Raw genomic sequence first — 14,864 nt, 5'->3', positions numbered from 1 at the left:
TATGATGCGCCACTGGTAACAGGAATCGACATGGTGATGATCTGGTGACTCTGGGTCAATTACGCCAAACATGACAGCATCAACTTCCCACCTCTCCGAGACTTCTGTGGCGTCGAGCCCAACAAAGGGCAGGTATCTCTGTCTCACTATCTGCGGCTACCGCAAGCCGGGAATGAGTGAGGAAGACTACCGCAATCATATGGTCAACATCTCGGCACCGATGACAAAGGACCTGATGGTCAAATACAAGATCAAAAGGTGGACACAGGTGAATTCCTTCATCCTTGTCGTCAAGATAACATTCGTGACTGAGATGCCGCACAAAGATTCATAATCAAAGTGCTACACGGGCTTTGATGGCTCAGCTGTTTGATCCTCAAATGTGCAACGTCGCCGACTTCGATTGCTTCAGCCAGGTAGTTTTTGAAGATATCGAGGACTACAAGCGGATTAAACAGGATCCGTGGTACAAGCAACACTTGATTCACGATCATGAGAACTTCGCTGATACGAAGAGAAGCTCGTGAGCTTGTCCTTTGTGCAGTTTAGCAGCTGAAGAGTAGTAGCTAACTCTCGATAGAATGACTATTGGTTGGATTGAGGAGTTTGTGAGGGACGGCGAGGTTGTCGACGGTTTCAAGGTCTGTTAATTCACTGGTTTCAGACTCTCTCTGGACATGGAACCGAAGGTAGCATCTCGTTATTTAACTGAATCTACCAACGTCAGATCGCATTTTGTAGCAAATTGAGTATGAGATTCCACTCAGTAGATCCAAAAGTCAGTTACATGTGTGTGAGGAATGAATGATGGTAGCTGAGGCGGGTAACTAGACATGGGATAGTATCACACAGTAAGGTATATTGATTGTACTGTGCTTCAGTACACATTTGATGATGAATCTTCCGCCAGCCGATAGCCTGCTGACGTTTCAACTTTACCACTGGAGCAGCAAAGTTCGGCACAAGTCACACGCCGTCTTGACATTGGTAGACTAGGAAGGATGATTCTTCATTTTAAGCTGAATTCATTGCTTATTCATTCTGTAGAAAGGTTCGGAACCTATCGCGGATTACAGGCTCATGCTTCCTCATTTGCCTTCATAGGCTTCCTTCCCATCTGTCTTATCTTTTCACGCTTTATTCTGCCTCTCTAGGAACAAATTTGCAATGAGTGCCTTGGGGTAGCTTGGGAGCGAGATGATCGAGCGCATGCGTCGGTTGCTGAAATTTCGAGATGAGCTCCCCATTCTCGTCGCAACCGCTCCATTTATACAAGGCTAAGGCATATGCGAGGATGATATTCTGCTGGATCTTGGCCCAACGCATGCCAACACAAGGGTGACGGCCCGCGCCCCAGCCCATCCCTTTTGATGAACGAGTCAGTCGTTGCTACAGAAAGAAGGACTTTCGGATACTCACAGCCGTATGCTTCTTTCTTGAACTCCTCACGACCTTCAAGCCAGCGCTCAGGTTCCCATTTCATCGGGTCTGGGTATAATTTCTCGGAGTAATGTACGTCAACGGTATTGTAGCAGGCAAAGCTGCCTGGTGGTATGACCTCGTTGGTTCCGGGAATCGGGATAGGGTTGGGGCTGTCGTTGAAGCGACCCATGGGGAATGCTACCCACATTCGAATCGCCTCCTTGTAGCAGAGGTCGATGGAGCTCGACATATCTTCCCACGCATCAAATGGGAGCGAGTCTAGCTGATCGACTAGGGACGCATTCTTGTTCCGGGAATGGGTATTGGCGGCAGCTTTGATCTCACGGTACATTTTCTCCTGCCAGTCCGGGTGATGGGCCACAATGTTCAGCATGGAGCCAGATATGACGCCGGCATTGGCCCCAGTGATGAACAGCATGCTGATCAGGAAGTTGGTGATGTAATCTTTGCTATCACCGTGGTCGATCAAAGTTTGTAAAGCGTCGTCCACGCGAGCGGCATCCTTTTCCATGCGCTTGTTGACAAGAGGGGTCACGATCTTGGTAACTCCCCAACGTCCGTATCTGCGTTTCCAGTATGATAAGCTGAAATAAGAGAGCCAAGGCACAGCAAGAAGGTGCAGACTGCTGGTGAATTGGAGAATTGGCATGTAGCTCAAAAGAGCATCCAGTAGCTTTGGATCATCCGAGATCTCGTCGGCACCCACAACACGGGCACCTTGCTTCACCACTAGGCGATAGCACACCTTTGATGGGTTTATGACCGGAGATAGGTTCGCAGCTATGGCCTCCAAAGCAACGCGAGCGTCTTTTGTCACCCGAGGAAGACGCTTCACAAGAAGATCTGATCGTTGCAGGTCGAGCAACCGGCGAACGGCATAGGAACGATCACTCGAGCCGGTACCCTTCCAAATATCGTGGATGACAGTTGATCGCCCGTCTATGAAGTCTGGCCCATGTCCGATGAGGGTAATTCCTTTGATGAGGTGCAGACGACGATCGTCTAGATACATCTTGCGCGCAGCCTCTCCGGAAACACCGACTATATGGTTCTTGCCGAGCCAGAAACTGAAGTTACCTGTCTTGGATTCTGCCATGGACTTCTTCCAGAAGCCGCTTGACCTCACTGTCAGCGCTGCAGTCTTCTTTGGACAGTGAGAGAGAAGGGCGGTGTTACATTTTCTGAGTGAAGAACCTCCATGACCCAATGAACGGAAATGTATCAGACGTAAAGGCTGGTGACTTTTTGTCGACCTTAGGAGTGTATGACAAGTATGCCAGAGCGCTGACCAGGGTTGCTATGAGAGCAGTCGATCCGATCGTGGCAGCCGACTCGGAAGCCAAGTCAATCCATGACAGCATGTCTGGTGAAATGGAGTGAGAGGTATGATTGAAAGCAAGATCCATGTTTACTTTGGTTTCAAGACAGAGAGTACACGCTTACCGTCATCTGGAAAAACGAACAAGATGATTTCAAGTAAAGAAAGCTGGAAGACCAATGCCGAAATCTGGGACGCGATGAGGGGTCGGATAGTTTCAAGTGCGGTCGGAAATGTTGACGTGCCCGTACTTCGCTGAGTTGATATGCATCTTATCGTCGGACTCCTATGACGGCTAAATTGCTGGCTGTCTATTGGCTGTCACATAGGGTTGAACGCATGTGAATCCGATAGGAGGTTTATGTGTGGGCCGTCGAGCGGATGTAACCTATCGATTATCGAAAACATGCAGTTGTGGCTAGGGGCAGAAAACATAGCATGAGCCAAAGTAGCATTCCGTAGATAACCCCACTGCCACATTCGTCGAACTCGTGGTCTGATTTGTGGCCGTATGTCTGCGGTTCAAGGTTATCAAGTTACCGTCGGATTGTTTTTGGGAACTGCTACTGAATGCAATTATCAGAGCGATGAAGATGCCCCCGCAAGGCTATCTAGCTGCCTGTAATGTTTCGTGCAGCTTCAAGTAACTCAACATAATTTCAAAAAGCTTGAGATGTGTTTTAATGCGGGGTTACAGTACTTTGCGCCTCGCTTAGTAAATCTCTCTCCTATTCAGTCACTCAAAGTGCTTTTCGGGGAATTCGAGGAAATAGTCTGAGTACGCTCAGATTGAGTCAAGAATATAGTATCTAAATTGAAAAAGAAGTATAGAACCCAGATAATTCATAACATATCAAGTAGAAAGCTCTTCCGCTTGAACAATAACGCGTGAAGAAGCTTTCACGTCTGCAAATCTTCCTGTGGCAATCTGTGACACTGCTTCCACTGAGTACCACTTCTTCTTGCCTGCTCTCATCTCGAAGGCAACTCGATTATCACCAGCCAACTTCCGTAGCACTTCACCTATGAATGGCTCCAGCGCGAGAGTCCGCGTATCCTCATCCAACCCTTCGCCATAAATTTCTGTGACAAGCTCTTTGACGGTTACACTCCGTTGGCCATGGCTACGAAACTGACCAAGCGCTTGCATGACTTGTCTTTCACGCCGCAGTTTTTGACTCAACTCTCCAGCAATCTTGGCGGGTAAGTTCGTGATCGTGACGCCGTGAGCTGAGTAGCCAGTGATGCAATTCTGGGAGTGCATTTTCTCCAGACTGTTCATAAAAGTGCCGAGATCTTCTACAGCGCTGGTACCATGACCAAGAACGTTGTCGCCAGTAAACATAGCTTGCTCCTCTTCAAGAATGAAACACATATGGTCTTCGGAGTGTCCAGGCACATGCAGAGCACGTACCGTTGCACCCTCCACCTCAAAAACCTGCCCGTCGGTGATATTCTGCTGGCATTTATCAGGGTCATTTTTGTAGATATGATCTTTCAGATGAGAGTAGAGGCGTATAAGATCAGGGACTCCGCCGGTGTGATCCCCATGCCAATGGGTCAACAAGACATGAGACAAACCAATGTCCTCGGATTTGAGCGTCGATGCAATGAGTTCGGCCCACTCTGGTTCACCCCCGGAGGTGTCGATAATCAATCGATCGTGACCAGTGCCAACAATGTATGTGTTCGTGCCTTGGAAAGTAAACTTCGGAAAAGTGTCAGCCACGTAGACTTTGCAGGATATGATCAGAGACGGGAAATGGAGGATTTACAATCCCTGGATTCTGACCCATTACGCGTAGTACTCTAGGCGTATGCTGTTCAACGTTCGCCAATTGTGGAAGTCGTGCTGTTTGGCCCTTGAGATAATCGTCGAACGCACAGATATTCAGCGATTTGTTGATCTGCCGGTATCCGCCCTTGTCGTCTTTCATAACGAGAGTATCAACGTCTTGCAGCATTGTTTCAATGTATCCCGGGTGTAACTCTGCGCAAAGATAGTAAAGAGGTGTCTCAGAATAAGCCTATTAATTTTGGGCAAATATGATAAGAACTGTCTTAGGGTAGATTTGTTGTTGTTTTCTTTTTCTGCGAAGATGGGTCAACCTTGAAGACGAGAGTGGAGAATTGCGTACCTCAAAGGAACTAGCAAAGACAGCTGTCAGAAGTCGGAAGAAAGATGTTTCTATCCGAAGATCTGAGATGCTGGGGAGGCTATTGCACTCTCGGGAAGCTACTCGGGACGCCACAATCGGAAAGAACCACTTGCAGTTCGGGATGAATACACCTGATGACAGGAGAAACATTGGAGGCAGACAGCGCCACCACACACTTCAGCATCAAGCAAACCCAATCAGCCCCTTAGTGAACACCACCACTCATAACGAAACGGCAGAGAAAAGACATTGCGGGGCAGGCTATTGTGAGATATAGCTGCGCAAGCGGCGCCTTCCGCTGCTTCTTGTCAAGCAACGAGGTTGATAAGGCTAAGAACCATTCGTTATAGGCTGAATATTGCTCAATCTTGTCCTCTTGATCGTAACAAGTGCGGCTGAAACTCACGACACCTGCCTGCAGAACATTGATGGATGCTCCGTCGCCCATCTACACGCCTGCCGTCAGTTCAGAGTCCGACGGAGACTTGCGGAAGATGGAGCTTGTGTATTTCAGCAATGAATTTCCCAGAGAAGATCTGCAGGATCTCTTTCGACGTCTGAATAACCACAGCAAGGACCGGCATCACCCTGTCTTGGCTCGATTTATAAGCGAGGTCACGTGGGCTGTGAAAGACGAAATTAGACGACTTCCGACCGAACTGAAGCAACTCTTTTCACCATTTGACACCGTTTTCTCGTGGGCGGACGATACGAAGCTGCGTGACGGTCTTCTATGCGGCGCTGTTGACGGAGTGCTGCTCATCGTCGTCCAATTAGCGACGTACATTGGGTGAGTAGAACTGTTCAGAAGAGAATAAGTTGATAACACTGTCAGATATGCAGAGCACCATCCAGCAGAGCTGAGGGACCTTGCACACACATGCCTCGCAGGACTGGGTGTTGGATTGCTCACAGCAACTGCCGTTGCACTGTCATCGACGATAGCCGATATACCACTGGCCGGCGCAGATGCCGTTCGCCTGGCCTTCCGCCTGGGGATCCACGTCCAGGGCATCTCCGAGAATTTGGAAGGCCGCGAGCTGTCAGAAAGCCCAGATACGTGGGCATATGTGGTTCACAATGTCGATCCCGTGGCAGCCCAGGAGGAGCTCGATATCATGCACTCCAAAGAAATGAAACCTGATACCGGAAAAATCTTTGTAAGCGCTGTCAGCCGGACTTCAGTAACAGTGAGTGGGCCTCCATCAAGATTAAAGACGTTGTTCGTCAAGTCCGAATTCTTTCGGGGGGCCAAATTCATTGCACTGCCAGTCTACGGCGGCCTCTGCCACGCACCGCATATCTACGGCCCTCAGGATACGAACAGCATCATCTATGGCAGTTCATTGAGCACTCTCGACACGGATTCTCGGCCAGTGATACCATTGTACTCAACCAGCACTGGTCTGCCATACCAATCCAAGAATACAGCTGAGCTGTTCGAAAGTGTCATCTCTGAACTCCTCACGCAGGCGATCTATTGGGACCATGTCATTCGTGGAGTGGTCGACAGAGTGAAATACACCATTACCTCCGAAGTCGTGTTGTACTGCTTTGGCAACTCCATACCGCTTAACGACCTCAACATCGCTTTGAAAAGCAGTACTTCAAAGCTCAGCATCTCGATCAGCAACCTCATGCCATGGATAGCCCAAGCCACGCCAAGAGACACAACGCCCCGCAACGCAGCGCAGTCCAAGCTCGCCATTGTCGGTATGTCCTGTAGACTTCCAGGGGGCGCGAGCAGTACTGAAAAGTTCTGGGAGCTCCTCGAAAAGGGCTTAGACGTCTCGCGCCAGGTTCCAGCTGACCGATTCGACATCGAAACACATTACGACCCGACAGGTAAGCAGCTTAACAAGACTATGACGCAATACGGGTGTTTCATTGATGAGCCGGGCTTGTTCGATGCGCCTTTTTTCAACATGTCCCCACGTGAAGCCCAAGTCGTTGATCCGCAGATGCGTTTGGCTCTTGTTACCGCCTACGAGGCGATGGAGCGTGCTGGTTTTGTTGGCAACCGCACCGCTGCTACACAATTAGAACGCATTGGAACGTATTATGGCCAAGCCGCTGACGATTATCGTGAGGTCAACCAAGGTCAGGAAGTCACTACCTATTATATTCCCGGTGGATGCCGTGCTTTTGGTCCTGGACGTATCAACTATTTCTTTAAGTTTGCGGGTCCTTCTTATAGTATTGATACGGCTTGCTCTTCTGGACTTGCAGCAATTGAGGTTCGTGCTCGGACGTGTTACATTCTCGAAAGTCAGAAGAGAAAACGCTAAAATCGTGATAGGTGGCTTGTCAAGCACTTTGGAACGGCCAAATCGACACAGCGATCGCCGGCGGTGTCAATGTTCTTACTAACCCAGACGGTTTCTCGGGTTTGTGCAACGGCCACTTCCTGACCACGGGACAGAACGCATGCAAAACTTGGGATGCCACTGCGGATGGGTATTGCCGTGCAGACGGAATTGGATCTCTTGTTATCAAAAGACTTGAAGACGCTGAAGCAGATTACGATAATATCCTAGGTGTTGTTCTCGGTGCTGGAACTAATCATTCTGCCCAAGCCGTTTCAATTACTCACCCACATGCTGGTCATCAAGCTTATCTATCCCGTCAAGTACTACGCCAGGCCGGCGTAGATCCCCTGTCCGTGTCGTATGTTGAACTTCATGGCACCGGTACTCAAGCTGGTGACCACGAGGAAATGCAGGGCATTATGAACGTCTATGCCCCGCTTACCAAACGCCGCAGCCAGCCACTCTATATTGGCGCATCGAAGGCGAACGTGGGCCACAGCGAATCTGCTGCGGGCACGACGGCATTGATCAAGGTCCTTCTCATGCTCCAAAAGAACGCCATTCCGCCCCATGTAGGCATCAAGACTGAGATCAACCCCAAGTTTCCCCGAGACTTTGACAAACGTAATCTCCACATCCCTTTTGAGGTGACGCCTTGGGAGCAGATACCGGGCAGAAAGCGGCTTGCAGTTGTCAACAACTTTGGTGCAGCTGGCGGAAATACAACTATGTTGCTGGAAGAGGCCCCAATTCGTGTCATCACCGAGACCGACCCGCGTCAGACTCACATCATTGCTATCTCTGCAAAGACTAAGATTTCACTATCTGGGAATATCGAGCGTTTGATTGCATATCTTGACTCCCATCCAGACGTCAATCTAGCCGACCTTTCATATACGACGACGGCACGCCGCTACCAGCATACCCATCGTGTGGCAATTGCCACATCTGACGTGGCCCATCTCAAGAAGCAGCTCACCTCTCGCCTGCAGAAGATTGATGCCATCAAGGCAGTCGGAAAGTCCGATCCACCGCCCATCGCTTTTGTCTTCACTGGTCAAGGTGCGTCGTATAAGTCTATGAGTCTCGAATTATACCACAACGTACCGACATTCCGAGAAACCATTGAGCATCTTGATTGTCTCGCTCAAGGCCAAGGCTTCCCATCTTTCGTTCCTGCGTTAGATGGGTCGCATCCCAAGGACCACGCTCACTCTCCAGTTGTTACTCAGCTTGCACTAGTCTGTATTGAGATTTCTTTGGCCAAATACTGGTCTTCTCTCGGGGTTAAACCGGACATCATCATGGGACACAGCTTAGGCGAGTACGCTGCGATGCATGTAGCAGGCGTAGTCACTGCAAATGACATTATTTTTATGGTCGGACGCAGGGCTCAGCTGCTGCAGGAGAAGTGCAAGATTGGCAGTCATACTATGATGGCCATACGTGCTTCTCTTTCGCAGATAGTCGAGAACTCAGGAGGCAACCCGTACACAGTTGCTTGCGTCAACGGTCCTTCAGATACAGTACTCAGCGGTACCAAGGATCAAATGGATAAGATCGCTGTCCCACTCGAGACTGCCGGGTTCCGCTGTATCAAGCTAGACCTCGCTTTTGCTTTCCATTCCGAGCAGGTTGATCCTATTTTGGACGATTTCGAAGCCCTTTCGAAGACAGGTGTTATCTTCCAAGAGCCGAAACTACCAGTCATCTCACCACTGCTCGGCAAAGTCATTTTCGACGGCAAAACTCTGAACGCAAATTATGTGCGCCGGGGTACCAGAGAGGCAGTCGACTTTTTGTCCGCTTTGAAGAATGCTCAAAACATTTCCGCCGTCAGCAACGAGACTGTATGGATCGAGATTGGGCCGCATCCCGTTTGCACCGGCTTTGTCAAGTCTACCATTCCAGATACCCAGCTTGCTATCCCTTCAATCCGTCGCGGCGATGATAATCTGAAGACTATGTCCGAGAGTATGGCCGCACTCCACCTTGCTGGTGTTGAGGTTAGCTGGAACGAATTCCACCGCCCGTTCGAAAAGTCGCTCCGTCTTCTGGATCTGCCTACGTACGCCTGGAACGATAAGACTTACTGGCTACAGTACAACGGTGACTGGTGCTTGACTAAGGGTAATACTTTCTATGACACCAAGAAAGGTCCCACCAAACCGGTATCCAAGCAGGCTGGCAATATCCAGACGTCAACGGTGCAGCAGATCATCGAGGAGACTTTCAATGGTTCTGCCGGAACAGTTGTCATGCAGTCTGATCTTATGCAGCCAGATTTCCTAGCTGCTGCTCATGGACACCGGATGAACAGCTGTGGTGTCGTTACATCGGTAAGTGGACTCCTCACAACACTCCTCATTAGGTGCTTATAACATACCTAGTCTATCCACGCCGACATTGCCTACACTCTGGGTGGATATATCCACCGGAAATTTTACCCTAAGAGCACCGAGGTGACCGCGAATATAGCCGACCTGGTCGTTACGAAGGGTCTTGTCGCTCAGAGCAACAATAAGATGCCTCAGTTGATACAGGTGACTGCTACCACTGGTGATATCCGCTCCGGGGTGGACTTGACGTGGCAAAACGTGGACAACGATGGCAACGTCCAGGAACCCTTTGCCACCGCCAGTATTCTTTACGGCGTTGCAACTGATTGGCTCTCCTCTTGGACTCCGATCGCTCACCTCGTTCACAGCCGAGTCGAAGCGCTGGAGCACTTGGCCGTCGAAGGCAAAGCAAGCCGCTTCTCGCGTAACATGGCATATACCCTCTTTGCCAGCAAATTGGTGGACTACGCTGAGAAGTATCGCGGCATGCAAACGGCTGTGATATACGACCTGGAAGGATTCGCCGATGTACAACTCACTAGCAAGGAAAGCGGCGTCTGGACAGTGCCGCCATACTTTATTGATAGCGTGGCGCACTTGGCTGGCTTCATTATGAATTGCTCCGATGCCATGGATACACAAAACAATTATTGTGTGACACCTGGTTGGAAATCTATGCGTTTTGCGAAGCCTTTAATCCCAGGAGCCAAGTATCGTTCATACGTTAAGATGATTCCGACGGTTGAGGACCCAACGATTTATTTTGGCGACGTGTATATCATGGAACAAGACGGTGCCATCATGGGTATGGTTGGCGGTATCCAATTCCGCCGCTATCCACGTATCTTGCTCAGCCGATTCTTCTCTCCTCCGGAACAGACTAAGGAGGAGGGCACACGAAAGATTTCACCTCCTCCAAGCTTAACGCCAGCGCCAGTAGCATCGAAGAATACTAAATCGGAAGCGAGGAAAGCGCACTCTCGCCATGACTCCGCTGTCGAGATGAGTATTCTCTCACCAGGCGAGCTCGCCACGACGCCTCATCCTGTCAAGGACGTCAAATCCGTCGCCGTTGATGCCGCAGCACCATCCGCCGAGTCCACGGTCGATTTGAGCACTATCACTGGCAAAGCACTAGCGCTGATTGCTAAGGAGGCCGCATTAAGCATGTCCGACTTGGAGGATGAAGCCGAGATCGCTAGCTTGGGCATTGACAGTCTCATGTCGCTCGTCATCGCTGAAAAGTTCAAGACAGAGCTAGATATCAAAGTCGGTGGTAGTCTGTTCTTGGACTACCCCACCATTGGCGATCTGCGAAAGTGGTTAGACGAGTATTATAGCTAGATAGAGAAGCTGTCGAAGGACATCGGTTTCGTTCCTGTTTCTCTTTATTTCGTTTGTCTGGCATAAGCGGTCGATAGTATATAGCCATTGATAAACGACTTTTGGCGCAGAACTTCGGAACTTTACTTCGGTCTAACAAATTAGAGAACTTACATTGTCTGGTAAGTTATCATACATGGCAGGTTCCCTTTCATTCTCGCTTTCGGTGTCGCATGTTTTCTTTATTTTCTTCTTTTATTCTCCATCCTGTTCGCTCTCTCTCGGCCCCTCCCAAAGTACCATCGGTACCCGGTCGAGGAAGTGTGACAGAGTAGATTCGGTCTGAAAAGACCTCAAATTAGAGGGTCCGAAGGGCCCTATATATAGGCAGAATGCACCCTAAGAGTGCACGTGACAAACCCCCCTTTTTAGGTCCAGACTACTGTGTGACAGGAAGTCTTTGAAGTAATGGTGATGATCTCACTTGCCGCTTGATCCGAGATAGTTGTGCTGAGGCTTGATTTATATCAAAAGGGAAACTGTGATTAAATCATTCGCACACTCGGCGCATTCAGGTTCGTGCAGGAAGCATTGAACGGATATTTCTCTGCTGTAGATGGCCATAGATTGATGCCCGTACTAAGAGGTGGTCTGTAGATTTGGTTGCCATATTCAATGAATCCATGGTTACAAAGGTTGTCGTTGTCACTGTATAAGAGCATGTCTAAGCGGGAAAGAGATCGTAGAAAATCCATATTCTTTACTAGGTACCAAGATCATGGAAGCGAGATGGGGTAGAACATCTTGGTGGTAATGCATTGATTGAGTGTCAGATAACGCCTGTTGGCTACTGTCATACGTGCAATGTAGGTACTACATCTGCAATGCAGCATGTTCTCGCCACAGCTAGGTAATTCATGCCCGCAGGCGAGTATGACCAGCTAGCGCGATTCCTTGGGACCCGAGACTTGGGATGGTCCTTTATCTACGATTTCTGGATTGTTGTCCTGCTCATCATTTTTCAACCAAAGTTCAAGCTGTTGTCGGGTCTGCTCAGAGGTAATGTCTTCTCGCCGAACAGTATCCTTGCCCAAGTACAATCGGGGTAGTTGTCTAGTTTGATCTAACAATGCCGCCCTTTTCGAGCGTAGATAGCGACTATTCAAATCCGTTAGACGCTTTCGCATCTCTTCCCGTCTCTCTAGGGGAATTTTGGGGTCATCATAGACGGCTAGGCTGGCTCCAAGAGTGCTCATCCCCCGCGAACGTCTGAACGTCTCTTCTAGAGAATTCTTCACGCTCATCTCGGCCGCTTTGATTCTTTCCTTGATATCGATATCGGACCGCAGTCCTGGGCTTCGTCCGGTCCTCAGACTTTGTTCCTGAACTGGTTCAACCGCTCCATCGATCAAATTGGATAGGTAGTAAGCGTTTAGTCGTTGCTCCTCAAGAGTCAGTGGGTCATCTCGGTTTTTTACCTGCGAGATGTTCCACAAAGGTCCCATAGCAGATTGGACGAGAGTGAATGACGCCTCTCCTGGAGCTTCCAGTTGATTTGTATTCCATGGAACCTTACTTGCGGCTCGAGTTTTAGCCATGAGTCGAAGTCTTTCGGAAGGGACCATGTCGGCTTCCCAGATGCCAACTAAGTTCGCGTTGGAAGGTCCCTTGGAAAATATGTGCGAGGCCGTACTTTTCGGAATATATAAATCACCACTCGCTATTCTCTGGACAAGGAGATTGACTAAAGTTTGACAATTTCCCTTTATGACGTGATAGGTACTGTACATCTGATCTTTGCAGATATCCTTGGCTTAATTGAATGTTAGCTTTTCACTGCGTAGACGACATGTCTGGATTATTGTGTACCGCATTGAATAATTCTCCTATCTTCCCATGCGGTGAACTTCTGAGTGAAGTCGTATTTTATTCCCTTTTGCGGTTCTTTCTCTTCTCGTTCACGCCTTGTTCGATCTCGTGCTATGATCCCTCCATCTTCACTGCGGTCAAGCTCAATACATAACCCATTGTGAGTCTCGTAGTCGTCTGCACTTTCGATGTATATTCCCCAGTGGTCAACAGCGGAAGTAGGGATAAATCGTCCCAGCTTCATGTCTGTGAGAGCACTGGGCGTCCCAGCCGCTACCGTAAAGATGGTGATATGACGAGGCTCGGAAAATGGTACCTCCATATTCGACTGTAATTGGCTGTAATAAGTAAGTAGCCCGGATGTTAAATGGATGCCGAGTCAAATAGTGAGTGATGAATTAGGACGTGGGGAGTGGGGGGATAATTAACGGAGAAACTTTCTCGACAAGACGTAGTTGAGACAGGTGCCTAGAAAAGTTTTGTGTCTGTGGAACGGCTCGGACGTGGTCGGGTATGATTGGTAGCGTTCCAGAGCCCGGCCGAGCCTCATGACAACTACCATCTTCCCACAGTTCCACCAGAATCTTCAAAAACAAAGCCTTGAGAGCAGTCGCAATTGATTTATCCTCTTCTCGTAGTGCAACTGACATATCTGAGTAGAGAAACACCTCGAAATGTTCGAGACTGTCACAGCGGCCCGTCCTTCCACCTGGACTAATGGCTTCTTTCGCAGACTGATGCTACACTTCAAGAACGGATTTTCGCACATCAAGAATGTTTGTCAAGTTACTCTAAGACTTGGGTGGTCACCGTGGCACGCATCCCGCATAACATTCAGGCATATTTTGAGAACCACTTCATCTGAACGAGGAGCCGTCATTGAGCGTTTTATTGCTGTTAAGCAACGAGAGTTGGACACAGTAGCCGTTGCCGTGAGTTACAATACAGAGTTTGCGTCTAAGAATTCTACGCTGACAGGTTCAATAGAGTGCTCTCGTGGCGTCCGTTGTAGCAAGCCTACTGTCATGGTCCTGGTTCCCAGTGCCTCCATACACAGCCAAGATTGCTTTACTTTGCGCTTTGGTTCATTCGCTTCTTGCAGTTGGAATAGCAGGACAGCAATCTATCGCTCTAGGTCGAGCTAGCCTCCACTCAGGTCACTGGGCTTTTTTCATGCCCACCATTTCTGGCCGTGCACGTTACTTCGATGAATCTGAAATTACCGATGCTAGTCGACTGCAATGTTTTGCATGGCAAATACCGTCAATGCTAGTAGGGAACAGCATAATTTTCATACTAGTTGGCATCGCTATTAGTGTCTTTAGTGCAGCCAGAAAAGCGGGGTGTTGGGGAGATGAGGTTGTAACTGCCATCTGCCTTACAATTTCCTTGCTGTTTGGCTTAGGGTCCTATTTCATCTCCTGGATGAGTATTGAGTGGAAAATCTTGGAAGAAATAGAGCATGATACCAAGATACCAGATTCTAAAGCATAGACATCATTATCATATCATGAAGAGCAAGAAGATCCGGCTGTCATGTTAAACACCAAGGGAGGCGGCGCGAGAAGATTTTTGAGCGAGACTACAAACAGAGGGCGGGCTTCGGCTCTCTACTTTGAGCTAAAGACTTTTTCTTGTATTTGAATTAAGCTTGAACGCGTCCGTAGAACATGTAATTAGTTTGATGCAAGCTCCAAGGCTGTAGCAATTCCAACCTTTAAAGTTTCATAAAACTCGAGAATACACCTAACTATAAGTTGCAGATGGCAGCCAACTACTATCGTTATCACTAGCAAAACTACAGAATATAACTTTTAGAATTCCAGACAGCCATCAGCTTTTATACGGAACACGGATCACGAGGGTCTGAACTGCGGGGTAAGATTAGTTCCATGAGTTCCTTCAACGATCCGCAACAAGCTTGCTCAAGATGCATCCATTCCCTCCAACTCTCCTAATCAACACTATAAGGCGAAGCTACATTCCAATCAACCCCCCCATCCCCATCTTGACCATCAACTTTCATCGATCGACTACTCAAATAATCCATAGCTCTCAACCCCACGTCCGTCCTTCGACTTCCACTCAACCCGTTTTGTCGCGG

The 14,864-nt window shown here is 48.9% G+C and overlaps 6 protein-coding genes across 6 annotated transcripts; 3 read left to right on the top strand and 3 right to left on the bottom strand.

Moving 5' to 3' along the window:
* Positions 1-70: 70 nt before the first annotated feature.
* On the top strand, positions 71-1,004 carry LY89DRAFT_786556 (uncharacterized protein; the record flags this gene model as incomplete). Its single annotated transcript, XM_018222995.1, has 3 exons — positions 71-268; positions 327-523; positions 581-1,004. 3 exons carry the CDS (start codon positions 71-73, stop codon positions 648-650), a joined length of 465 nt encoding a protein of 154 aa, XP_018066028.1. The 3' UTR covers positions 651-1,004.
* On the bottom strand, positions 1,003-3,085 carry LY89DRAFT_688847 (putative cytochrome P450). The gene is made up of 3 exons (XM_018215792.1): positions 2,620-3,085; positions 1,420-2,558; positions 1,003-1,364 (listed from the first exon to the last, which is right to left on the bottom strand). The coding sequence occupies exons 1-3, from the start codon at positions 2,847-2,849 to the stop codon at positions 1,138-1,140; spliced, it is 1,596 nt and encodes a 531-aa protein (XP_018066027.1). The 5' UTR covers positions 2,850-3,085; the 3' UTR covers positions 1,003-1,137.
* Positions 3,086-3,614: 529 nt separating this feature from the next.
* On the bottom strand, positions 3,615-4,725 carry LY89DRAFT_594535 (Metallo-hydrolase/oxidoreductase; the record flags this gene model as incomplete). The annotated part of the gene is made up of 2 exons (XM_018209810.1): positions 3,615-4,469; positions 4,537-4,725. 2 exons carry the CDS (start codon positions 4,723-4,725, stop codon positions 3,615-3,617), a joined length of 1,044 nt encoding a protein of 347 aa, XP_018066026.1.
* A 623-nt stretch (positions 4,726-5,348) lies between these two features.
* LY89DRAFT_654364 (putative polyketide synthase) lies at positions 5,349-11,058 on the top strand (the record flags this gene model as incomplete). The annotated part of the gene is made up of 4 exons (XM_018212298.1): positions 5,349-5,710; positions 5,756-7,157; positions 7,220-9,568; positions 9,620-11,058. The coding sequence occupies 4 exons, from the start codon at positions 5,349-5,351 to the stop codon at positions 10,910-10,912; spliced, it is 5,406 nt and encodes a 1,801-aa protein (XP_018066025.1). The 3' UTR covers positions 10,913-11,058.
* Positions 11,059-11,654: 596 nt separating this feature from the next.
* Positions 11,655-13,201, bottom strand: LY89DRAFT_786552 (uncharacterized protein). The gene is made up of 2 exons (XM_018222994.1): positions 12,761-13,201; positions 11,655-12,704 (listed from the first exon to the last, which is right to left on the bottom strand). Exons 1-2 carry the CDS (start codon positions 13,080-13,082, stop codon positions 11,833-11,835), a joined length of 1,194 nt encoding a protein of 397 aa, XP_018066024.1. The 5' UTR covers positions 13,083-13,201; the 3' UTR covers positions 11,655-11,832.
* A 124-nt stretch (positions 13,202-13,325) lies between these two features.
* LY89DRAFT_688845 (uncharacterized protein) lies at positions 13,326-14,460 on the top strand. The gene is made up of 2 exons (XM_018215791.1): positions 13,326-13,692; positions 13,748-14,460. Exons 1-2 carry the CDS (start codon positions 13,435-13,437, stop codon positions 14,252-14,254), a joined length of 765 nt encoding a protein of 254 aa, XP_018066023.1. The 5' UTR covers positions 13,326-13,434; the 3' UTR covers positions 14,255-14,460.
* Positions 14,461-14,864: the final 404 nt, after the last annotated feature.

This window comes from Mollisia scopiformis (assembly GCF_001500285.1).
Source record: "Mollisia scopiformis unplaced genomic scaffold LY89scaffold_23, whole genome shotgun sequence".
Classification (NCBI taxonomy): domain Eukaryota; kingdom Fungi; phylum Ascomycota; class Leotiomycetes; order Helotiales; family Mollisiaceae; genus Mollisia; species Mollisia scopiformis.
The sequence above is the reverse complement of the archived record's forward strand: the minus strand, read 5'-3'. Positions and strand labels throughout refer to the sequence as shown.